The sequence below is a fragment of the Ostrinia furnacalis genome, unplaced genomic scaffold (genome assembly GCF_004193835.3).
Source record: "Ostrinia furnacalis isolate ACB-3 unplaced genomic scaffold, ASM419383v2 OfSCF0954, whole genome shotgun sequence".
In the NCBI taxonomy this organism is placed as follows: Eukaryota; Metazoa; Arthropoda; class Insecta; order Lepidoptera; family Crambidae; genus Ostrinia; species Ostrinia furnacalis.
This window is the reverse complement of record NW_021131193.1, coordinates 48121-73991: the sequence shown is the minus strand read 5'-3', so window position 1 is coordinate 73991 and position 25871 is coordinate 48121. Positions and strand designations below refer to the sequence as shown.

Genomic DNA, 25871 nt, shown 5'->3' with positions numbered 1-25871 from the left:
GATCTTTATTTTTCATGAGTTTCTGTTTAGATGGTTTCGTTATTTTGTACCTACTGTGTTGTTGAAAAGTTAATTAGTCTGAAACTTAAAATTAGAAAGTAGGTACTTTCTAGATATTAAAGTAATGTTTGATATTAGTTTTCTATACCTACCAACCACTTAGTAGACGGTAGGCTGATGAAAATCATTTCGAAAAACAAAAGAAATCCTCTTGTTTTTCGAAATGATTCCCGTTTTCACCATCAATCCCTAATTTTTAAGTGGCCTCTTTGAAAACAAAATTCCTGATATGTGTTACTATAGGGGTCACTTAAAAATTAGGGATTGATGGTGAAAATGGGCATTAGTCTCTTTGGATTAAGTTTGAATAAAAGCCGCACGGCGCATTGTATCGAAGACATACTATCATGTAGGAAAACAGTCGTGCTTGTATCTACAGCAATTTTCCTCTAAATACGAGTTTATCTTGCGTTGCAGATTTTGAAAAAGCTGTTGAAATAACCAAAAATGGGGAAGAAGAACAAAGTGAACAAGCTGGCCCGCATGTCGGATGAGGAGAGGGCCCGGTACCTCCAGCACAGGGCCGATATGGAGGAGGAGGCTCGCCGGAGGAAGAGGGAACTCATCGCGAGGTTCATCAAGGTAACATGATTCATTGGTCTAGTGGGGTGAGGAACAAGAACAAAGTGAACAAGCTGGCTCGCATGTCTGATGAGGAGAGGGCCCGGTACCTCCAGCACAGGGCCGATATGGAGGAGGAGGCTCGCCGGAGGAAGAGGGAACTCATCGCGAGGTTCATCAAGGTAACATGATTCATTGGTCTAGTGGGGTGAGGAACAAGANGTCTAGTGGGGCGAGGAACAAGAACAAAGTGAACAAGCTGGCTCGCATGTCTGATGAGGAGAGGGCCCGGTACCTCCAGCACAGGGCCGATATGGAGGAGGAGGCTCGCCGGAGGAAGAGGGAACTCATCGCGAGGTTCATCAAGGTAACATGATTCATTGGTCTAGTGGGGTGAGGAACAAGAACAAAGTGAACAAGCTGGCTCGCATGTCTGATGAGGAGAGGGCCCGGTACCTCCAGCACAGGGCCGATATGGAGGAGGAGGCTCGCCGGAGGAAGAGGGAACTCATCGCGAGGTTCATCAAGGTACCTAACATGATGCATTGGTCTAGCGGGGTGGAGACGAATAAGCTGGCCCGTATGTCGGGCGAGGAGAGGGCCCGGTACCTCCAGCACAGGGCTAATATGGAGGAAGAGGCTCGCCGGAGAAGATGGAACTCATCGCGAGGTTCATCAAGGTAACATAATTGTGAAGATNTCACCTGTCATCCGCTTTGCAATGGAGGGAAGTCGAACCTTAATTTCGAACTCCTCCTATGTTCTTCTGATTAATTTCGTTGCGGGTCCAATGACAGTTTAACTTTCCCCCGGGACAAACTTGACCTTCATTGGTTGGGTTTTTGTGGCGGTCAAGCTGTAGATCCTGGCTACACAGGAGTTGCAGTGGTGGGAACGAGAGGTGGGAATAGTCTTTCTAACATAATTGTGGTCTATTAAGAGGTCAGGACTCCCAATTAGTCCCGATGTAAAGTCCTTGTCCGGCATTGGTGAGACAAGTGATATAGATAGTCGAATCAAATGAACTGATAATAATTTATTTTTACAATTCCAGAACAAACTGGACAAAGAAGAAACGTACAGCCGTATGAATAGAGCGAAGATAAACCAAGAATGGCGGTACATTCTCAGAAGAATCAAGTGCAAGCAAATGGCTTTGGACATTCAGGTAAAGATTTCGAGGATTCAGTAGTCTAACACCACATGAAACTATTGTCACTATCACAGTAAATTGAAATGATATAGTGTACCTTCCTACTTTAACTGGAATCAGATGGGAATTAAATACATATCTTCCCATGTAGCCCATATACCTATCTTATTTGGAACGAGCTTTTAATTAGGCTTTTAACTGTATTTTAGGGAATGATCACAAGCTTCAACTTTCTGATCGAGAGGAAAGACCGTCTCATACAATACCTGGTGAGGGCCATCGACGATTCGGATGACCAGCATCGGCGCGCGTTTCAGGCTCATACAGAGAACGTCAGCTACTTCTTAGGTAAGGATAAAAGAACATTTTGTTCTTTAAGACTGTTCTCACTTCCTTGTATACCACACAAGACAAGAAAAGGTGTAAAGAAGAAAGTAGGGAATACTATTAAATGCTCTACCGTGTTTTTTTTAATATTTTTAGTTATTTGTTATTACTTATTACACAAATTACCTATTACTAATAGTCCCGTTAGCCCCTCGTACTAAGCTAAATATGCTTGTATCACGAGATTCACGAGTGAGCTCACCATAATAGTCGAACGCCGGTGGGGACTGAACCCGCGTTCCCAGGATCACGAGTCGGCCAGTCCGACCCCTTTCACCGTTCGGCTGTAGTGGCTTCAAAATTCTGATACTGATGATAGTTTGTGAAGCTATATCGACTATTATCGACGTTGCTTTCACATGACCCACAATCTTTTCTATTCTAGGCATAGGCACCCAACGCCTTGACAAATTGCAAGCAGAATATGACTACCAGAAGAATATTCTTTTGGAAAACTGGGACAAAGAAGAATTCGACATCAGCGACAAACAGGACCGAGCGGAGTTCAAACTAAAGCTAATCACGTACATCCAGAATAGGGACTTTAAGGCCTACAAGATAGAGATGGAATTGAAACGGGCTACGACGAAAAATGACGCTAGACTTGAGGTAAGATCTGAAGAAGACCAAGGTTTAGTACCTAGTTAAAAGGCTTGTGCCTCTAGTTAATAATATGTATGTAGTAGATTACTAATATGAAAAAAAGGAGTAGGTAAAGTAAAATAAACCTTCCAGGTAGATACTTTAAGATGTATCAGTGCATCATTACAATAGTTACAAAATTAAATGATTATGTTTTCAGGATTAATAAAATAAAATCTATTACAAAATTAAAATTGTAGGTCATCTTTCCAGTCATCACAGTTAGCTCGTCCTTTTTCTGATAAGCACGTCATAAGATTTTTCGAAAATTCACACTTGTCTTCACTGTTTTCTGTAAAATTAAACATTATCATTTAAAATAAAATTCAAAAGACAAAATGTATCACCATTAAAAAGTTTTTACATACCATTGTCAAGTATCTGGAAGCACTCTTCAATTGATTCTTGCAGAAAATCTCTGAGGTCCTCATTCTTCACATCTTTTGTTATAGCATGTGTAACCAGATATCTATCCGGCATACCATTGTCACCTGTCTACAATACGAATCCATGTAATGCTTCAAAAATTTACAATAACTACCTACCTGAACACAAAAATCTAAAATCACTACAAACAACGTCAGTGTAGAACCAAAGTTTTTAAATATTTACCATTTCCAGCTGTTCCATAAAGCAATGCAAAGCGCATGCTTTGTTATCCATTTCTCTGCTAGAATTACTGGAGTTCTTGTCATCATTCTTAAATGTTTCCTCGTACTGCGAGGTCTTTCTGGTATTCGGATTGTACTGACTTCTTTGTCCAGAGTTAATTTCCGTACGTCTGCTCCTCTTGAACCTTCGGGACGACTGGGTTGTAGAATGTTGCCCGTAACGGATCATTTCCTATATCAAAAAGTTTGCATTATGAACCAAAGGATATAACTTGGAACATCATGATAAAAAAATACTTACACTATCGTATTCATCGCTTTGCGGAAAACCTTGTCGATCACCATACGGTTCCCTTCCAAATCTGTTCATATCTTCATTTTTATCCATCATATTATTTCTTCCATTCATATTATCCCGTCCGCCTGCTCTATCTCTACCGTACATTTCTTCTCTTCCACCCATTCTGTCATTTCCACCTCCCATTCTATCGTCTCTATTTCTCGATCTGTCATCTCGATTTGATCTATCGTCTCTATCATCCCTGTCTCTCATTCTGTCATCTATATCTCCCATAGAGCCGCTGTTCCATTTGGTTTTTTGATGAAACTTCGATTGGCCCCTAGTTTCCTTCAAATCCTTCAAGTCCTCTGTGTACCCGTGAGAATCGCTGGTGTTTTTCCCTTCTTGCTTCTTCAAACAAGTCATGTATATGGATTTGAGCTCATTTTCCTTAGGTCCACCTTCAGAACGGCAGGTTAAAGCCTGTAGTTAAACATGAATGAACCGATTTTAAAATAATTTCAAATTGTATGGTCTACGTTGAATTGGAAATAAGTTTTCATCTGATGGTAATACACAAGTTATGACTATGGATGGCATATCAATTTTAAATCTACCCTTGTTTTACTCACTTCGCAATTCAATACAATAAAGGCAAATATCACAATACAATGGAAGGTATGACACATGTTCACTTTCGCTGCGCCCGCGCAACTGGGTGATGCCGAATAAAAACACCATATATAACGGTTCCACGCTTCAATAATCTTGTCTGAAAGGGTCACCAATTTTTCCATGAGCTTCGAAAATTTACAATGTCCAACTGCATTTTCCAATTATATCTACTCAAGTGTAAAGTAAACCAGTATCGTTATCGCTTATTGAAATGTTAGTAAGTAAATAGGTACATTTAGGATTATGTCTATCATTGAATACGTACCTACTTATTGTTCCTGGTAAGATTAGGTTTTAATTCCGAAGTTGAAGAAGACAAAAAAATCAAAGGGAAACCGCGCTAAGCCAATAGACTATTTTGTAGGAAAGTATTTTTCGTGAAGGAAACCTATTAAGAGCAAAATTGTTAACGACATCAGACATGAAAACTCGAGGCTTATTAAATTATCTTTCTTCATCTAAGATCTTTTGTAATTTTTACCAGAATATGAAAAATGCATTACCTACTTTACATAAATTAAATGTAGCGACCCTAGCAAGCACAGAACGCGAATTTTAGCGCCCTACTCCAGACCACAAAGAGTTCGTCATGGCGATCAGTCACAGCTGTCACATCGTGACATGCCATCAAGGGGCGGAAACCCGTGCCAGCTCTAATGACAGGAAAACTGAGGCCAATCGAAAATTGGTGTGATACAGTCGTTTGTTAGCGAATATGCATAGTCAACTACCCTCATTGTGTAGCAAACAAGGCAATGTTAATCGACTTTTGATGATAAAAACAAGAATATTATGGTCCGATTAGCTAATCGGCTCGTTATGCCTGAAACCATTATTACAATCTCAACTTTTATAATCCACACTAAGAATCCACGTGATAAATTCTACATTAAGAAGACTTATAAACACTCACATAACATATTAAATCACCATCTTTCTTTACACTTTTTCTCATATTCGCTGCATCAACAGTTCATTATCATAAGACAGACAAATCAATTTGTAAACTTCTAGCACGAAGAAGAAATGCGGGATCTTTGCCGACCCAAGCAGCTAGAGATCGAAGCGTACTGGTCCAAGCTGAAGGAAGTGTACAACTCGTACCTCGCACATCACAAGCCAATGCTGGCGCACTACCACTCCTTACGGGAGAAGGACGAGTTTTACCGCCAGGAGATCGGGAGAAATGACGCTCACATTCAACAGGCTACGGTAAGCCTACTTCAGTTTCACCAACCTGTTTTTAATAGCTCTGTTACTTATTTCTGCGATGTAGCTAGCACGAAGAAGACACTTCAGTAGGTACTAAGATCATTAACGGTGATTGCACCTGGAAAACCATTACAAGCTAAGAAAAGCACAAAAAGTTCGGAGGGGAGTTTGAATGCCGCTTCCAGAATATAGCTGGTTGCGTCAGGAACGTCAAGCCTCTCCAACCCGTTTGGCCAGCATACGGAGTGTCGGCCAAATTCTCCGTTTTCCTCTGATGAATAATTAGAAAGTTGTACTTTTGGTGGAATGACCTAACTACTGATGATGAGGAAACGACGTCTTCAAGAAAAAATTACAACATTAAGTTAGAAATTCATAATCTTATCATATTCTTTCTCTACGTAGGATCTACTCATGACCCTGCAGCGTGAGTGGGTAAAGACGACCAATATGATCAGCCATAAGCTGGCGAAGATGACCAATCATAAAGAAGAGCTATCCAGACGGTACTGGCAGATGAAGAAGGAGTCCAAGACTCACAGGAGCAAAGGAGACAGCCAGATGACTGTCATGGTGAACGCTAGCCAGGATGCTATCAAGGTATACTTCTTCACCTTCTTCCAAAGATTTCTACAGCTGGTCCTGCTTGCTTCACCAACCCCCAATTAAATTGACATCCAGGTGGGTCAGAGGTGGAATTGTGTAAAGCAATCGTTATCATTTGACAGTTCATAACGTACGATAAAGTCAGGTAATTACGTACGAGAGAAACGATTCAAGAATGCTCGAATTCCTAATTTATTTCAGCGCCTTGAAGAAGTGCAGGAGAAATTGAATAAGATTATGCAACTGGAAGAAATCTGCCGTAAATACGAAAATGAAGACGATGAGGTTTTTCTCAAGGATGTAGACGACGACGGCTCGCCTGTCGACTTTGAAAACTTGGATGGGGCTATGATTGTGAGTACATTACATTCGTTAGTTTTTGCAGCTACTTACTTAAATGACGTCCACTACTGGACCTACCTACTTAGGTAGGTACTTAGTTCGTAGAAGTAGAACTGATGGCTTTAGGGGCAGAAGAGTTCTCGAGTCGCGACCAAGACGTAGGGTAGGCCTTAGTACGTTACATACTTTCTTGGAAATCATTAAACTACAGTAACTACGTTATCTAAAATACCTTGAATGTCATGAATCCACAAATTTAATATCGAAAATATCTTTCCAGAATGAATGCAAAGAATACAGCAAAATGGACAAATTCATGTTGAAGCTGAACCGCGTGAGGGTTCAGACTATGTGTCTTCGAGCCGAGAAGGCCAAACTGGGCAAGGAGAACGTGCAGCTCAAGCTTTACATCAAGCGGTACCTGACCGACCTGGCGCTGAAGGGAGGCAAGGACCGACCGGTCAGCGTGAAGATACAGTCGGCGTTGCAGTCTGAACCTAATGGGAAGATGCTGTGAGTGCCTCCTACTTTGATCCCAACTGCTAAGTGTCAATATAGTGTCGACTTATTTAAGTAGTCGAAAGCACATTTGACTAATACATTTTTGTAAAATCACACCTGTTGCTACTACTATCCACCTAAAATACCACCCACATAACAAGCATGAATTAACCAGATTGTGTATCTTCGTTGATAAATCTTTAATAGATCTGAAAATTCCTCTCAATGAGTCAATGACGTACGTAGTTAGTGGTAGTGGTGAGGCACCATGAAACAAACATCCATCCGTCCTCACATAAGTACCTACCTACGTACTCGTTAATAGGATTTCATGGGTATCTTACCATATTTCATTGTTTCACCAGAAACCGTCCAGTGACCTGCATCGAGGGAGCGCTGTCAAACGCAGTGCAGCACGAGAAACGCATGAAGATCCTGGAGAAACGCAATAGAGATATAGGCGACGTACGCGCTTACCCACGGGTGCAGTGCTGGATGTAAGGACGCTGTTTAGGCTTTAGGCCCGGTTTCCACCAAAGCGGAGCGGAAAAGTGTCGGGCTGTCAAAGCCGGCGCGGCGTGGAGCGGAACTGCACGGAGACGGAGACGAGAAGTGGAAAAAATTATATGTATTTGATTTGTTATTCAACACACTTCTCTGCTTCGCTCCGCTTTGGTGGAAACTGAGCCTTAGAGGATTTGGGCCTCCGCTAAAATTAGCGCGGGAGCACGGAACGGCTCAGGGCGTGCAAACGCGGCGGGAACGGTTGGTTTTGTGTTTTTAGTAGGTAATTTACCTACTAGAAACATTACATTATTCAGATAGTATTACAATGTAGATAAAACCAAACCTCTTAATTTGTAGGCTAATAAAACCCTTCAAAATGCCAAATACATAATATAAATACTGGGTGTCCCAAAAATAATGGATAACCCTGCAACTATCAATATCTCTCTTTATCCTTAGTAAATGTATCACAGTTTTCAAGATGTTCTATTTTTTAATTTTTTGAAAATTGCCACCTGTGTGATTAGTTTTTCTCATGGTGTTCAACAAAGTAGTTCAAAAAAAAGTATTTAAGAAAAGAAAAAAGAAGAAAAGGATAATTTAATTCATAGTGTGGCATCGCAATTATTGCAGATTGTTTTTTTTTTATCCAAAATCCTTAGATTATAATCTAAGCCAAAATCATAGTGAGAGCCTTATCGATAGTTACAAGGTTATCCATTGTTTGTGGGACACCCTGTAATACCAAAATATTCTGTACAAAACAAGCAGATATTTTATGTATGTAGTTATTAGAGATTGCAAAAATCGATATGAATTTTCTAGCTAGGTAATACGTATCTATTTTTCAAGTAACGTAAGTTTAATGTGTTAAAGTTAATCTAAGGTAACCAATAGTTTTGTGACGTCTTATTTAAGATTGAAATAAGTCATATTATACTTATACAATTTTTTTTTAATGTTCATTAAATCTGGCGAATCACAGAAACATTTATGCAATTCTTGAGATAGAAGAGAAATGATTAAACCTAAGTCTATATTATCAACTTGTATGAATGAAAGATACATTTTATGTAAGTACCTAAGCATTTTAATGTATTTTATAATCTTATTTGATTTGTTGGTTTTATAGCTAATATGATGTTTGTAATTCTCCCTGTTGATGAATTATTATGGCTTATTGATTAAAAGAAATGGTTATGTTTGGATTTTGTATTAAAAATAATAATGTTTACACTAAATGCGAACTTATCCTAACCTCTAACCACGCATCACATTTATTCCATTTCTGTAATTCCATTCATGGCATTTGATCCGTCGTCGCCGAGGTTCCAGGGGTCGTCGAGAGCTACCAGCAGTCTTGCTAATCCCTTGTGTCCTTCGGTATCAATGTTCTTGCAAATTGCTTCAGGAAATGGCACATATTCATCGCAAAGTACGCTCTTCCCCTGGGAAACTCCATGGATTTCATACCACCCTTCAAGCGGCTCACTTAAAGGCTTTTTTAACCTTATTAAAACTTCTTGGTCATCTACAGTCTTTACGTAGAACCCTTCGCTCGCCGAAACTTTGGTTACTTTGCCCCAAAGCGTTACTTTCGCGCCATTCTTCTGTGCGAGATTACCAGCTGTTACGTATGGTACGAACTCGTCGTTGTCAGGATATTGATTATCTTCAAACACATCGTTATCTGCCATTATTTATTCGATAAAATAAAGAAATTTTTGAAATTCACAAACAATCGCAAAACGACGATTTGTTGTTTCTGGTGACACACAGTTTGACAATATTTTTTTCTGACAATTTGAATTTTGATTTTGACTTTACTCTCTAGTCTATGGATGGCACAAGTACACTATTGCAGGAGCGGGACAGACGTAATTTGTGGTAATAGTGTGAACACCATCTCGGTTACTTTCTCCTCCCATCACATAATCCGTGTGTCGCATTATCGCAAATTATTATGGCGCATTTTCATTGGTCGATAACTCGTTCGGTACGAGTGCGAGTTCGGTGGGGAGTCCCCGCACACTGTATACTGAAAGAGTAATCGACTAATGAAAATACGCCATTAGTTTCGCCCAATAGTTCGGTGTGCGGGCTAACGACTTGGACACTTTCACATAGTGTACTTGTGCCATATGCCAGTGTCAATTTTTCATTTCATACCATAGATTAGAGAGTTGTCAAACTTGTCAAATGAAATGTCAAGTGTCAACGCGCGATCTTGTTTGTTGTGTTTGATTATGATTTTTCGAGATTTCTTCAATGATTTCTTGTAAATTGTAATAAATAGATCTGTCTGTGTGATCTTTCACAGAGCATCAAAAAATATGCCTAATTGCAGTGTGTTAGGTTGCGGCATTAAAAGTGAAAACCGTATTTCATTACATCGGTACGTACTATTATTCTGCTGAAACACCACCAAACAAACAATACAATTATAATTATGCCATAAGTTTAACCCTAAGTTTCAGTTATTAGAGCTCCACCTCTAAAAGAAATCCATGGAAATGATTTGATTTGTTTTTACACATTAACAATGTGCACCGTTTGGTTAGAGGCTAGGGTTTTCTACACTCTTTGTTTGTTTGTTGGGTTGTAATGAATAGGCTTAAAAACTATTGGACCGTTTTTAAAAATTCTTTCACCATTCGAAAGCTACATTATCCACGAGTAAAAATAGGCAAAATTTTATTTTGGAAAAGAACAATAGGGTTCCGTAAAATATGTAGATAATGTAGTCCACGCGCGCGAAGCCGCGGGCGGAAAGCTAGTGTTAAATAAAACTACACGTCATGGGAACATTATTATTATTATTATTTTGCGCTCCAGGCTTTCCTGGAATAGATGGTGTGCAAGAGTACAGAATTATGCCCTCTTGATGTGTGAGTCAGTGTGGTGCAAGAAATAAATAATCAACCTTCCTGCTTAAACTCTCCATAGGTTTTCGAAAAAGGTTATTATCTATATATATAAAAGAAAGTCGTGTTAGTTACTCCACTTATAACTCAAGAACGGCTGAACCGATTTAGCTGAAAATTGTCAGGGAGGTAGTTTAGAGCCAGGAGAAGGACATAGGATACTTTTTATCCCTTTCGAAATAAAAAATAGTCTGCTTATTTATTGCCATTAAGGTGGAACAAAGTTCGCCGGGTCAGCTAGTTTAGTAATAATGAGAAGACGTTTGTTATGCAGTATATTGTGTTGTGTACTCTAATAAATATCTTAAATCAACAGATTTCCTAATAATGAAGTAATGAAAAAGAAATGGCTAGAGATTATTGGTCCGAATAATATAAACCCAAAGCATAGAAAACCAGCAGTTTGTTCGATGCATTTCCAGGAATCATGCATCAACAGAACTCTTGATGTAACAAGATTACATGATGACGCATTGCCATCTTCTTCACTTCTGGTAAGCATTTTTTTCTGATATAAATCAATTGTGCTCTTGTTTTTGCAAAATATTCAATACCTAGCTATATTCTAGAGTTGTATTGAAACTAGAAATTAATATTTATCGAACAACACACCAAGTGTGATAGAAAATTACGTAATATACGAATAGGGGCCGTCCATATATTACGTCATTCTAAATTAGGGGGGGGGGTTGGTCTCCCCCCCCCCCTTCCGCCGCTACTGATTACATATAATACTAGCTGCCCGCCCCGGCTTCGCCCGTGGTACTTACGTGTATTATACATATAAACCTTCCTTAAGAATCACTCTATCTATTAAAAAAAATAAAAAGTGATTCTACAAGTGTTTTAATTTTTTCAAACTGGTAATGACGTCAATTTTGGGAGAAGGGGGGGGGGGGGTCATTAAGAAATGACGCTAGGATGATTGTAGGGGGGGGGGTCTAAAATCTGAAAAAATCGATGACGTAATTTATGGACGGCCCCATAGTAGGTTTAATAGGTTTTATACAGGGTGTCCCAAAAACAATGGATAACCCTGTAACCATCGATAGGCCTCGCCATGATCTCCCTAACGTTCATTTTTTACCCCAGTAAATATATTTTTAAGAAATTGCAGAAGAGAAGGAAAAATTAATTCATTGTCTTGCACTTTTGTTCAGCCATAGTGTAAAAAAATGTAGGAAGACCATCGTGCCCATTACCTTAAAAACTTTCTTGGTTAGTTGAGATTCTAAAAAGGTATCACAAGCCTATGTATTCTGTATTATTTTTATCTTATGGCTACTTGAATAGCAACTAGTATGAAAACTGCAAAAATGAGTTTTTCTCGTAATAGTTAAACTAGGACTGCATAGTGGCATTAAATACAAATGGATAATTTTTGGCGTAGGAATTTTAATAAAGCAACATTCTATCATCATCATCATCATTTCAGCCATAGGACGTCCACTGCTGAACATAGGCCTGTACCCCAATGATTTTCATAATGACCGCTTGGTAGGGGCCTGCATCCAGCACCTTCCTGCTTACCTTTATGAGATCGTCGGTCCACTTTGTAGGTGGACGTCCTACGATGCGCATTCCGGTACGTAGCCTCCACATGAAGTTTGTTGAACTTTGATCTTTTCTTATGATAGCCTAACTATGCCTTGTGATAAGGAAAAAAACTAGATTGAAAAGTATCCTCATTTGTAGAAATGGCATGAGAAAAAGTAATCGCAGGTGGCAATTTTCTAAAAATGCACAAAAACTTAAATATCTTGAAATCGGTGATATTTTTACTGGGGTCAAAATTGGACGTTAGGGAGACCATGGCGAGGCTTATCGATGGTTACAGGGTTATCCATTGCTTTTGGGACACCCTGTATAATGTATGACAGATTTTGGACTGGCAGTGTTAATTGCATTACTTATATTTCATTTTCAGCCTAATCGAACCAATTTAAAAACACAACAAACTCCAAATCAATTAATAGCAAACTACATTGGACAACATGTTGATCCATTGACATCTTCTGAGGTGAGGAACCTTTTTTTTTCATATATTTTTAGCAAACTTTATGTAATCATACAGTCTTCAGATTAGCTGTAAAGAGATGAGAGGGGCCGTTCAAGTATTACGTAAGCACCAAGGGGGGGTGGGGGGGTCTCTGTTTTGCTTATTTTGATGACATGGGGGGGTAGGGGGGTCTAGATGATGATTACGTCATCGTTAGTTATTTACGTTTTTTCGGGGATTCCCGCAAATAATACATCGCACCCTTAATAATATATGGGCACAACTCAAAATTTTTGGTTTTTTACTTTTTGTACTAGATAGGCACATTTTCGTCAGTTCTACAAGATGGCTTTCACAGAAATCGAAAACAATGATCAGATAATAGAGTTCTACATTTTGTGCCCCTTCCATACTTTCGTCTATCTTCCCGCTAGAAGGGCTGAATCAGAGACATGCCGATATTTGTCGAATCCGGCCCGCGCGACTGTGGTCCAATTTGGAGTTGTGCCTTTGTGTGACAAACTTTTAAGTAAGTGTTAGTGATCTAAGACTAATTAATTCCATATATTTCTAATAATGTTACATTTTTATTTTTATAACATTGATAAAGTCCCGTAAATCATAGAAAATTATAAAATAAAACTTTAACTTTAGTTAGGCGTACCATGGTTGGGTGTTTGTAGTTAAATTTATAACTCTCCTATAAAAGTAATTTGCTTCTTGGTATTAATTTTCATACCTATTGGTTGATTAGGAGCCTATAGAATGTTTTATCGCGATGCTAAGAAATAAAGCGGTGGTATGAAATACTTCCCGACAAATAAACTAATGATTAATAAAAAAACATACGGGTCGAATTGAGAACCTCCTCCTTTTTTTGAAGTCGGTTGAAAATAAGAGACATACCTACGTGTTAACGCTATTAACGTTCGCTCGGGGCGCGGGTTGGCTTTTTTCTTTGTTTATTCTATGAATAAACGCACTAGTCAGCCAAAAGGTGAATAACTTTAATATGATAGTGTTATAATTTTTAATTATATCATTCATTAATTTATTACGGTCACATAAATTGATGCTAATTAATCACTCAGATTCTGAGGACTGAGGATACATCGAATTTATTTTAAAATTATCTTTTCACGTATTAAGTTACTACAATTTTACTGATCAGCTATTAGACCTTGAAAATTTCAGTTTGTCTAAATTTAAGTACTAAAGTGCTTTTTGTTTTAAAAAATATGAGTTCGTAATGAAATCTTGTATTAACACCACTAACAGTTTTTATTAATATGTGGCAAATATTGTACACAAAAGCAAAGAAAAAAGATCACGGAGGATAAAAATTGTACAAAATAATAAATATTGGGTGTCCAATATCGTCGTAAACCTTGTGTACCTAGACTCTTTGCAATACTCAAGGCAAGCAGGACGTAAAGGGCTTCAATTTGGAGGGCCAAAGATATGTATTAAGCTTTCTAATCACTAAAATTATCAAAAGCGAAATGATGATGAGTACGGAAAAATTGAAAGCAGATATCTTCGATGGACTGCAAATCCGTGCTCTTATAAAAGACTGTATTTGTAAACCATATAACACAAATTGAATCTGAAGCATGGCTAAGGTGTTTTAGTAGTAAAATATTTTTTGGGGAATGTTAGAACACCAGAATGGATATTCTGGTGTTCAAAATTGGTTGTTGCTCCTTCAAAAATTACACACGCCAATTTGAGTATTAAATTGTATTTTTTACAATAGCCATTTGAACTGATTCCCATAATGTGGGTGATTATAGTAAGGAACAAGGAGAACGGTTCCTTCGACCAGGACAGCAGGATAGTGGAAAAAAGATACCAAGGTACTGGCTGTTGGACTTTAATAAGCGATTATCCTGAACAAATCAATAACAGAAAACCTTACAGAAAAAGTTTTTGTAGGTTTTTTCTTTATTTGATGAAAAGCATATTTTTATAGGGTAAGAGTCCCTATCTATCTAAGTAAAAATATTTTGAATGCATAAAATTAGTATTTTCATGTCGGTTTTCTCAGAGAAATAGCTAACAGTCTTTATTTTAATCTAATTCGACACATTTAATAATTTTCTAGTATACAGCACCCTACTCTTATACTGAATTGGCTTTAAGCTACTATACCGCACAATAACTAACTGTCCCCAATGTTATTGGGCGTAAATCAATATAAAAATCGAATAATACACTTATTTTTAAATATAAGAGAGCAATATTAGGGAATCTACACTAATATTATAAAGAGGAAAACTTTGTTTGTTTGTTTGTTTGTTTGTTTGTTTGTTTGTTTGTTTAGTTGTAATGGATAGGCTCAAAAACTACTGGACCGATTTTAAAAATTCTTTCACCATTCGAAAGCTACATAACTCACGAGTAACATAGGCTAAATTTTATTTTGGAAAACAATAGGGTCCCGTAAAATATTTGGGATTTTCATAAGACGTGGAAAAGCGCCATCTATCGTCATTGCTTAAAATCTTCTTGCGCCTGACAAAAATTTTTGAGGTACGTAAATATTCATGAAGGCAAAGCTGTCAAACGCCATCTATCGACATCATTAGTAAATTAGTAACTAAATATTACATGTACTATGAATAGCGCTGTTCGTAAATAATATTGAAAATTTAATAAATAAAGATATTTTATGTAATTGAACCATTCACTGTATGTACCTATTTGAATCATTCACTGTGTTTAAACGAGCAAGTCAAAGTGTTAATTAGTGACTTTTTACAAACTTCCTTGCAAATTCTTACTATGTGCCGCCATCTACCGAGATGAATATTAGGGTACGGTTCAGCGGCGGACAAATGGGATGGGCGCGTGGGCGATTGTAGTTAAATAGGATAAGAATTACTTCGTTTTTATTTTCTGTATGTAATTTGTTAGTTTTTTGGTAGGGTCTTTATTTTAATTACTTAGGTTGGTAGGTACTTACTTATTTGATTTTAATGATAATTACTATAGGTACGTATAATTTTAGTAGAAAGAAAGGTAATTGAATGACTAAGTGACTCACTCACTCATCACGAAGTCTCAGAAACTACAAGTCTCACTGGCTGATCAAAGCCAGGTGATCAAAGTGGAATACACCTCCTTTTAGAACGTAGGTAGTCACTAAGACGAAATTTTGCAAAATTCAACCCTTATGGGAGTTAAAAAGGGGGTTGGAAGTTTGTATTGCAGTCCTCGGTTTTTAAAGTAAGAGACTTGAAAGTTAAAATGTACGCTCACTATGATCTCTAGATATTGTGGAGGTGTACATAATATACTGTTCGGTACACTGTGGTACTGTGTACACATCGGTTTGCTGACGATATTGTGGTCATGGCAGAATCGTTGGAAGATCTTGGAACAATGCTCGAAGACCTTAATCGATTTTCCCAACAGGTAGGCGTGAGGGCGAACATGGACAAAACGAAGCTTATGTCGAATGTCCATGTTGCGCCCTACCCAGTTTCAGTTGGGAGCTCAATTCTCGAGATTGTCGACAAGTAGGTTTGTCTACCTGGGACAAACGATCCAGGTAGGTCCAATTTCGAGAAAGAGGTCAATCGTCGAATCCAACTCGGCTGGGCAGCGTTCGGGAAACTACGCAACATCTTTTCGTCCAAAATACCTCAATGCCTGAAGACTAGAGTGTATAACCAATGTGTGTTACCAGTGATAACTTACGGCTCGGAAACGTGGCCTCTCACTATAGGCCGTATACAGAAGCTCAGTTGCACAGCGTGCTATGGAGAGGGCTATACTTGGTGTTTCTTTGCGAGATCGAATCAGAAATGAGGAGATCCGTAAACGAACCAAAGTCGCTGACATAGCCCAACGGATTAGCAAGCTGAAGTGGCAATGGGCAGGGCACATAGTACGCAGAACTGATGGCCGATGGGACAGAATGGTTCTGGAATGGAGGCCGCGTACCGGAAAACGTAGCGTGGGACTTCCATCAACAAGGTGGACCGCCGACATCGTAAAGGTAGCAGGGAAGCGCTGGACGCAGGCCGCTTCCAATCGATCAACATGGAAAGCATTGGGGGAGGCCTATGTTCAGCAGTGGACGTCCTATGGCTGAAATGGTGGTGGTGGTGGTGGTACATATACTGAAAATGTATCATTAGAAATCAACCACGGGGGCTAAGGAGATAAAAGGAGGGTTGGAAGTTTATATTATGAAAGTCCTATGTGTTTAAAAAGTAAGAGAGTTGAAATTTAAAATGTATGCGCTATAAATGCTAAGAGCGGATTTTACGAAACTCCACCCCTAATGGAGTAAAACGAGGTCCACGCGTACGAAGTCGCGGGCGGCCGCTAGTCTATTATATAAAAGAAAGTCGTGTTAGTTACTCCACTTATAACTCAAGAACGGCTGAACTGATTTAGCTGAAAATTGTCAGGGAGGAAGTTTAGAGCCAGGAGAAGGACATAGGATACTTTTTATCCCGTTATTTATTGCCATTAAGGCGGAACAAAGTTCGCCGGGTCAGCTAGTGCCATATAAAACAATACAGCCTAAGGATTAGATGGGCACAAGTACAAGTATTACCCAAAATCACAACAACAGAAATAGTAAAATAAAGGCCTAACTTTGAAATTTTTTTTAAACAATTTTTTTAAATACTCATAATCGATATTTTCAAAAATGTCTTATATCAAATTATATAACAGATACCAGTGATGAAGTATGCTTAATTTGAAAGTCGTAGCTGATAAAATAAAGATTTTAGAGCCAATTATGTAAAAAACCGCGATCCGCCGATTGGTTTTTTGGCTTTTCCCAAAAAACGGAATTTTGGAGTTGTGCCCATTCATTTATTAAGGGTGCATATGCGTAGGCACTAGCTTTGAAAGTTGCTGTGCCCTAACTGGGTCCACATTGTATAACTGCCTAAATTGTAAGACCTATAAATGTGAATGCTAATGTGGTTATGCAATAAAAGTATTGAGTATTGAGTATTGAACTGATTAGGGGAATTACCGTGCGCTATTCACTTGTCTAATAATTAACTCTCGTTCCGACATTGCCCATTGAAATTTGAGAGTCGTAGTCCGCATAAAATATTATAATACGCGAGGCCGGCCTCCCGCGCGCGTGTTTTGTTTGGATACTAAACGTATTGTAAGCATTGAAAGTTATCATTTGTGTTTATGATGATGCATAATTGATGCAATTATGTTTGTTATGTTCTTTTTTTCTGATTATATTTTTTTGTTCCTACTCATAGAGTATCAGTGTGTATCAGTTAAACCTAATATTTTCATGAATTTGCCTATTTTAAAAATGACAATATAAAAAACATTTATAACAAAATGTTTACGTAAGCATAGGGGGAGGGGGTAAGTGCTTTGCTTACTTTTGATGACAAGGGGGGCGGGGGGGTAAAAAATGGTAAGAAATCTGCTTACGTAATACTTGAACGGCCCCAGAGATGGCAGCGCAGTAGTTGTGCTAGTTTGTTTATCGATATATCGTAGTTGGATTACAATCTAACCCAATTCACTGTATTTTATAATTTTACAATAGTGCTATAAACTCAAGTTCATGTTGACAGATATAAATAATAACCCGCAGCAGCAGCGCAACTGCCGCGCAGTGCAAATTTAAAGGCGCCATAAACCTTGTTATTAACTAAGAATGTATCCATTAAGATTATCCACGTTGTTGTGATGAAAGTATTTATTAAAATGGATAAACATTTTTAGATCACTAAAATATTGATAATCAAAGAGAAAAGCAACACACCAGCAACTCCATGCTCCCAAGAAAATCCTACATCTGCAGAAAAGGTGAGGTCTTTTATTTTGCATACAATTTTAAAATGTCAATGTTTATTATCCTTTCTCTAGCTAGATACTTTCAATGATAACTAATATTTTTTTATTTCCAACAGTTTAAAAACTCTGTTTTGTTACTTTTCCAGATTCAACTAGAAAATAAAGAAATAAAATATCACAAAAGGTGTAATTTCCTGAAAAAGCGTGTAAAAATTTTGCAAGAAAGGGTACGGAGACGAGACAAAAAGATTGCGCTCTTGACTAAAATAATCAAGGATATACAGCAAAGAAGTAGAAAAAAAAATCTTGAAAAGATCACATTTCAGTAAAATGCAGGACCAACGAAATTTTGAGAGGCCACCAAATTTTTTGATACCGAATGAAAGTTCCACATTGATATTACTACATAAAGTGACTGCTGAAGTATTATAGTAAAGAATAAATAAGAATTATTTTAATAAATTAGTTTTATTTTTAAATTTATAAATAAGATAAAGCATTTAAAACATATTGTTTCTCATACATTACATAACTATTCTAAAACTTTATAGAGGAACAGAGAATAGTCATTGAGCTTGGTAGCTCTTTTCGAACTTGGGTTTCTCTCCTATTTCAAACTCTTGGGTAATATAGTAGTGACTGCTAGTCTTGGGAATTGGACATCTATCATTCATCAAATAATTGAATGTTCTTTCAAAGCTGTGTTTCAAAGTCTACTGGTGCACTAGGCAGCCAATCAAGAATGATCGGATTGGCTGGCTAGTGCGCGGGTCTCTAATTGTTCTTGAGAAAAATATCTTTACTTGACACTGCCTAAACCTAAACGTGCAAATCGCACGAAATTAAAATTAAAGGTTCCATACTTTCACGTGAAATAAAAGTCAATTTCAAATTTATTAAAATGTATTTCTCTTAACGCTATTTACAGGCGATCGACATTGATCCCTACAAAAGCTTAATCTACGCGAACAAGTCTTCTCTGTCTGCCGCGAGGGTTGGCGCGGCAGCGTCTTCCATCGCTGCGAAGTTCATGAAGTGAGCCGGCCGGTGCACCTCGTGGTAGAATTCCCGAGGGTTGCCGAGTTGAACGCCGTATTTCATGTTCGGGTCGTGCCGGACGCCTGTAAACAAAATGTATGTCATTATAATAATCAGAACTCGATGGAGAGACTGGTAGTTCAGGGCCAGGTCAGCTGGCCTCATCATCATCAGCAGGCCAACTCGCTGGATAGACGCTATCACAAAGGCTACTGAGTCCACCATGGACCAGTGTACTCGCGACGCTTCTAAACTTCAGAAATGGAAGCACATCGCCAGGAGAACTACCCTCGGAGATGACATCGAACACCCCACCGTGTACCTCGTCAGCGCAACCACGACCACTCACAAGAGTGCCATTTCTAGCTATGAAAGTCCACTGCTCAACATAAGCCTCCTCCTAGGAGTGTCACAAAACATGATCCTCTATTTTCACTTGTTCTCCCGTTTTTTTCATCCAACTACCGCCAGTCATTTTCAAGACTATTATTTTTTACTTGTTACTATTGTCATTTTGAGTTATTTTAGATCATATCAATAATATTGCGATAAGTAGTGTTAATAAAACATAACAAAAATCTAATTTGGGACTTCAGAACCGTTCCAGTCAAAATAATGAAGTTAACACCATACCCATAAAGTTGTAATTCCAGCTTCCCTGCGAAGGCACCATGAAGTATCCCAAGAAGCGATCAGACAGCAACATCTGCACTCTTTCATAATGGCTCGGGAGGTATCCCTTAGGGTTGTTCCCTCGGTCGGTGTTCCTTGCGCCCCACTCGTACCCGCTAGGGGTGAGCTTGTAGGCGGTGAGCGAACACGACCCTGGTGTGAACGAGCACGTTATGATGATCGTCTTCTCGCCGTCCCAGGACGGATTTTCGGCCATTATTTTCGCGTGCGTTGTTATGTCCTGAAGAAAAAGTGTGAGAATTAGATTGGTGGTATGCTATTTTGATTCTGCATAATAAACGTGGGTGAAATATTGAGATTACATTTTTGGAAAATAAATTGCTGAATAAGGGACAAATATGCGAACTTCAGACCTCCCTTCCATTTGCTTCTGGTAAATTAGAATGTAATGGAAAGTAAATAATGACCTGATGATGACGATGACAGCTATGTAGGATGTCATAAGCAAGCCTCGAAGTCGAACCTTAAATTCGAACTCCTCCTATGATCTTCTGATTAATTTCGTTGCAGGCTCAATGACAGTTTAACTTTCCCCTGGGACAACTTGACCTTCACTGGTTGGGTTTTTATTGGCGGTCAAGCTGTAGATTCTGGCTACACAGGAGTTGCAGCGGTGGGAATAGTCCCGTACATAAGTAAGCCTCACCTGTGGAGACAGCTGCGGCAGCTCATTAGGCTGCGTGTGCATCCATCCTAGCGGCTGCAGCTGCCCAAGCGCCGGGTGCCGCGGCGTCTGGCTACTCCTATAACAAGCACATAAGCCTCACCTGTGGCGACAGCTGCGGCAGCTCATTAGGCTGCGTGTGCATCCATCCTAGCGGCTGCAGCTGCCCAAGCGCCGGGTGTCTTGGCGGCTGGCGCGGCAGGTGCACCTGCTGGTGCGTGCCCCACTGCGGCGGGACCACCGCGCAGTGCACCTCGCGCACCATAGGGTTGTCGGCTGGCGACGTGCCGTAGAGGTAGCACGCGATCTGGGAAATACAATACATGATTAGAAACGAACACACACACTCAACATCAAATAAACCGCACCTTCCGCGACGCGAACTTTAAAGATTTTCTTCTGACACAATCATGGTGCCCCAACAATATTGGTGTTATTTGAAAGCCCAATAAATATCCTTAAAGAAAAACACATTTAACATCTTAATAAATGATTCACATATACCATAAATGTCACTTGAAAAAATACCTCACTATGGGCTCACCTCTGGGATCAATCAGACCAAATTTTATGGTTATAAAACCAAATAATGATCACACGTGTCCTCTTTAACAGATGGATAGCGATTAATCCCAACTTAACAGTTTTATAGCCATAAAAATTAGCTCAAGCGTAACTACCTATTTTTTGAAGAAGTGACTCTGGATCCTTCTAAAAACACATTTTTGGGATAAAAACCTTTCCTTTAATGAAATGAAGTTTAGAACTAGGCTTTCAAATGCTACCAATGTTGGTGGGTAGTGGGAATGCATACGTTTGAGAAGTGCTTGTTGCGGGAGGTGCGATTTATTTGATGCCGAGTGTAGTAGCTCTGGCGATTGGAAAACTGATCAGGAGGGAGCACTCCTGGCACACAATCAGGCGAAGTTTTGAGTGGAAGTGATGACATTTATCAACGATAGCAGCCTGACGCGAAGTACCGTATTTGTGGTGTCAAGCCCCAGAAGGGGGAGAGTTGACTAAGAGAAGGGACATGGATCAGAGAAATGGCAATGCCAGATTTTGTATGGAAAGTGGCGTCTTTTTTTTTTCGCGCGGCCATCGACTAAACTTTGTTTTTTGATTACAAAATAGTATAATAAACCAAACTTACTATGGCATGTATACCTCTAAACTCAGTCTGAACTGAGTTACGAGCATTAGAAGTTTGATGATTTTCATACTAGATTTGCTTTTTGTGCGCAAGTTTTGTAAGAAATTGCAACAAAATATTGCGCTATTTTTTTAATGCGCTGATTCTGCTCCATATTGATGTCTGGAGCCTTTAATGGATGATATTGTTTGTTTACACATACAATCTCACTATTTTGTTGCAATTTCTTCGATCAGTCGATATCGACTCACACTACGCCCCCTAGTATTTAAATCAGTTCTTGGTTAATTAGATAGTAATTTGGTCTATTCCACTTTGATCCAAGCGACAATTTGGTGACCTTTGACCCACGGCACGGATAAGATGACCTGGGTAATTGTCACTTGGATCACCTGGGTGATCAAAGCCAGATGATCAAAGTTTCATCCAATGTCCATCATGAACTACAAACATCATGAAAAAAAAACTAATAAATTATATTACCTGCGCTCTCAAGTCTGAAATGGTGACGAACTTCTTGAGCAGGTTCTTGGGCAGGATGTACGTGTAGCCGCTCTCCTTGATGTCGTCCGAGCTCACGTAGATGTGGTTGGTGCGCAAATGCAGGTTGGTCGCCGAGATCGCACGCACGCGCCATTCCGTCTTCGAACTGTCGACAGAAATTATATTACAAAATTACGAAACAAAACGCTGCGAATTGAAATACTTTTTACGAGCTATCAAAACGCGATTCCCCTGAGATGGTAATTTTTTCAAATGAAGGGATGTGTAACATACTAAAAGTAACACGCAGTTTATATCCCTTTGAAACAGAACAGCCACTCAACACAATAATAAATAGGGTCGAAAAACGTTAGGAATCAAAAAATCCGCTAAAGTCTTTAGCAACTATACTGCCAGTGCTTCTAAGATACCCCGCCGACTGCAGACTTTTAGTCGGCCGATAGTTGGATCGATTTCCAATTTGTATGAAAAATCGGCCAATACCAAATCGATGTATTGTGCGATCAGCACCCCAAGTTTCGGCCAACTAAAAGTCGGTGGTCTGCATCTTCTATAGTCTGGTCTGCGAGTACGTAGAATTTTGTCCAATGACCCCAAGCTACCCATCCTTATCCCTCGCGCGTAATTATATTGCTGTCGCGACTGTGCGACGGGCGCCCGCAGTGAGTGTGCGAGCGCGACAACAACATAATTACGCGCGACCGATAAGGATGGGTAGCTTGGGGTCATTGGACAAAATTCTACGTGCTCACAGACCGGGCTTTAGGCTAAATCAACATCTCACTCACCTGAAGGTCTGCGACTCGTAGTTGCTGGTGGTGGACGTGATGATCTCGTCGCCGTGCTTGTTGACCGTGCGCGTGGTGGTGGCCGTTAGCTGGCTCTGTTCCTTGCTCTGCTTCTCAATCTCGGCGATCTGCTGCCGCTGGGCCGATGGCGCGGAGATCTCCATTCCCAGGATGATGTCGCGGATCTCGGATTGGGTGAGCGAGGCCACGTTGACGCTGTGGAATTGGTTTGTAGTTTAGAAATGATTTTGGGTAAGTTTCAATTGAGCCTGGACCTGTAGCTTCACTGTTAATAACATGGCGAACTGGTTTTTAAAAACCTTCCCAATAAAATGGTGAACAATGAGAACATCGATCTTAAATGAGAAGAAAGCTGTGATTCAAATACGATTTGATGTCGAGATTTTTTCGTGCTTTTCTTTCAACAATCATTTTAACCAGACAATTCTTATCATGGCTTAAGGCCCAGTTTTTTGATTCTTAGTTAAAATAACTAATTGTTAAATTTTGCTACTAATGGTTAAATATTAACAACATGTAAACTAATAGTTAAAAAATGTACTAAAAGTCACGCTAACCATTGTTCGAAAAACATTTATTTCTGATATTTAACCACTTGTCATTTGACATCTGTCAAATTTGACCATTGGTTATTTTAACTACGAATCAAAAAACCGGGCCTAAGTGTTGCTTCCATCTACAGATTGACAGGCAATAAGCTTAAATTATAGGCCTATCGCATCTGAATTAGTGCCCGAGGTGTGGAAGCGTCACGGGAGGTTTAACATTGACATACATACTATAATGTGACAGAGCATAGAAATTTGATGCATATCTGAAGTGTCGCTGACGTTTGACTCTTCAGCCTTTACATTTGTATAGAAAAGTGCATATTTTGAAGTGCTCATTTTGCGAAATGCACATTCAGCGTCAGACCCGTCTCAAAAACACTCTAGTGCCGCTCCCTCGGGACTCTGTTAAGCCCTAGATAGTAATGATATAGGTACGGAAACTTACTTGTTCTTCTTGCCATAATCAGCCAATATCAAGTCCTTGAGCTGGACTTCCACCTTGATCCAGTCGTCGTCGGACAGAGTGGGCCAGATGTGGTGCGGCTCCGTCAGAGTCGTCTTGTCCGGCTTCAGCAGAACCTTGGTGCGTTCCGTATTCACGTGTAGAGCGCGAAGGATGAGAATCAGACGACTGAAGGCCTGTTGAACAGATTATTCGATCGTCATCATCATCATGACCAGTGGCCTAATTCACGTGTTTTGATAGTCAAGATCTCGCTGACGTTCAGAAGTCGTCCCATTGAAAAACAGTTCTAAATCCGTATTCACAAGGGTCATTTCGATAGAACGATCACTCGATAGGATCGCAACTCAGCGATTTGTTGTCGTTGAAGTTTTGTTACGTGAATAAGGCTATAGGTCATTTAACCTCAACTGCATCTTATATGAACTCGAAAATTAAATGGCGTGGTCTTATTTTTTGGCTTGTTGATTGGGAGTTGTCAAGTAATATTCTTACATGGGATAACATACAACGATTGTGACTGTGACGTTTCATCTACGAAGACGGGCCCCACCAATTTTGGTCAAAAAAATTGGCCGAGGGAAGCGCGGGGTGCGGGGAGTTTGATCCGAGCAATCCGAGCGTCATTATTGTAGTGTGCGTCACTCATGGATAATTTAACGTGTACCAATAACAATCAAACGTTAGCGTAAGAAAGGTGGGACACGTCTTCGTGGATGAAACGATCCTAGTGAAGATAGTCTGACTGATAACTGATTTAAAATGTCTATTTACGGACTAGAAAAAATTGTAATTGAGACAATTATATCTAGTATTTTGTATAATCACCGTAAGCCTACTTGATTAGTGATACATTTGTGATATTGTCAGATCAGATAGCGTAGTCTCAGACGGACGACGCCGCGTGACGTCACGATCAGCGCGCGCGCAGCCGCCGCCCGCCCCCAGAGCACAGGGACTCTCTGGTTTCAGGACCCCTACGCGGTTCATCACTTCATAACAATATCATGAATTCACGAGATTACAAAGTATTAATAAGAAAACAATTCTAGAAATAAATATTTTGGAATTTGGAAGGGACGTTAGCGAACTAAAAGGAACAGACGACCTTCTCTTTGGCAACCCTGCCGACAAATCACATTATCTGTCGTGATATGATTACACACCATTTTTTAGTGCTCAAAACACGTCATGGCTTTTCTTTGTTGTCATATAGCGTCAGAAGCGTTTTTAAAATACAATGACACGCATTTGCACTATGTCGACGTTCTACAAAGACCACAACGCGTTGTGAGCTGTTTTTTTTTTACTCAATTAGCCATTTCGATCTTTTTATCGTAGCATATCTATCCCAACTAATATTATAAATGCGAAAGTAACTCTGTCTGTCTGTCTGTCTGTCTGTTACGCTTTCCCGCTTAAACCTCGCAACCGATTTTGATGAAATTTGGCATAGAGATAGTTTGAGTCCCGGGAAAGAACATAGGATAGTTTTTATCCCGGTTTTTGAAACAGGGACGCGCGCGATAAAGTTTTTCTGTGACAGACAAAATTCCACGCGGGCGAAGCCGCGGGCGGAAATCTAGTTTATAAATAAAAGCGAAAGGTCACTGAGTAACTCACTTACTCGTCACGAAATCTCAAAAACTACAAGTGGAGAACACTACAAGGAGTCTCAAATTTTGCAAGTGGGTTCCTTTTAGAACGTAGATGCTCACTAAGAAGGCCCGTCCATCT

General features: G+C 39.5%; 5 protein-coding genes across 7 annotated transcripts in view; 2 read left to right on the top strand and 3 right to left on the bottom strand.

The window, feature by feature from the left end:
- Positions 1–882: 882 nt before the first annotated feature.
- Positions 883–7563, top strand: LOC114350722 (dynein regulatory complex subunit 2). The gene is made up of 9 exons (XM_028301630.1): positions 883–1149; positions 1676–1789; positions 1984–2122; positions 2547–2770; positions 5384–5581; positions 5987–6181; positions 6389–6541; positions 6810–7042; positions 7396–7563. The coding sequence occupies exons 1-9, from the start codon at positions 994–996 to the stop codon at positions 7529–7531; spliced, it is 1548 nt and encodes a 515-aa protein (XP_028157431.1). The 5' UTR covers positions 883–993; the 3' UTR covers positions 7532–7563.
- On the bottom strand, positions 2897–4519 carry Obp59a (Odorant-binding protein 59a). Its single transcript, XM_028301631.1, has 5 exons — positions 4327–4519; positions 3716–4177; positions 3416–3646; positions 3172–3298; positions 2897–3095 (listed from the first exon to the last, which is right to left on the bottom strand). Exons 1-5 carry the CDS (start codon positions 4489–4491, stop codon positions 2992–2994), a joined length of 1089 nt encoding a protein of 362 aa, XP_028157432.1. The 5' UTR covers positions 4492–4519; the 3' UTR covers positions 2897–2991.
- A 1171-nt stretch (positions 7564–8734) lies between the features above and the next one.
- Rpa3 (replication protein A3) lies at positions 8735–9336 on the bottom strand. Its single transcript, XM_028301592.1, has one exon. The coding sequence runs from the start codon at positions 9232–9234 to the stop codon at positions 8815–8817; it is 420 nt and encodes a 139-aa protein (XP_028157393.1). The 5' UTR covers positions 9235–9336; the 3' UTR covers positions 8735–8814.
- A 401-nt stretch (positions 9337–9737) lies between these two features.
- LOC114350692 (THAP domain-containing protein 2-like) lies at positions 9738–18594 on the top strand. Of its 3 annotated transcripts, XM_028301591.1 has the most exons (6): positions 9738–9932; positions 10373–10496; positions 10778–10955; positions 12389–12481; positions 18188–18271; positions 18406–18594. In XM_028301591.1, the coding sequence occupies exons 3-6, from the start codon at positions 10797–10799 to the stop codon at positions 18586–18588; spliced, it is 519 nt and encodes a 172-aa protein (XP_028157392.1). In that variant the 5' UTR covers positions 9738–9932; positions 10373–10496; positions 10778–10796; the 3' UTR covers positions 18589–18594. The 3 variants fall into 3 exon arrangements, 2 of the variants coding, with proteins under 2 accessions (XP_028157392.1, XP_028157391.1); XR_003655725.1 differs by lacking the exon at positions 10373–10496 and having other exon boundaries at positions 18037–18271; XM_028301590.1 differs by lacking the exon at positions 10373–10496.
- A 550-nt stretch (positions 18595–19144) lies between these two features.
- The window catches only part of Prp8 (pre-mRNA processing factor 8), a 37895-nt gene continuing 31168 nt past the window's right edge, over positions 19145–25871 (bottom strand). The window contains exons 29-34 of the mRNA XM_028301616.1: positions 24117–24310; positions 23100–23315; positions 22291–22456; positions 20758–20961; positions 19931–20210; positions 19145–19380 (exon numbers count right to left, since the gene is read on the bottom strand). Coding sequence (XP_028157417.1) covers positions 19220–19380; positions 19931–20210; positions 20758–20961; positions 22291–22456; positions 23100–23315; positions 24117–24310 — 1221 coding nt within the window. The 3' untranslated portion in view covers positions 19145–19219. The remainder of the gene's footprint in view (positions 19381–19930; positions 20211–20757; positions 20962–22290; positions 22457–23099; positions 23316–24116; positions 24311–25871) is intronic.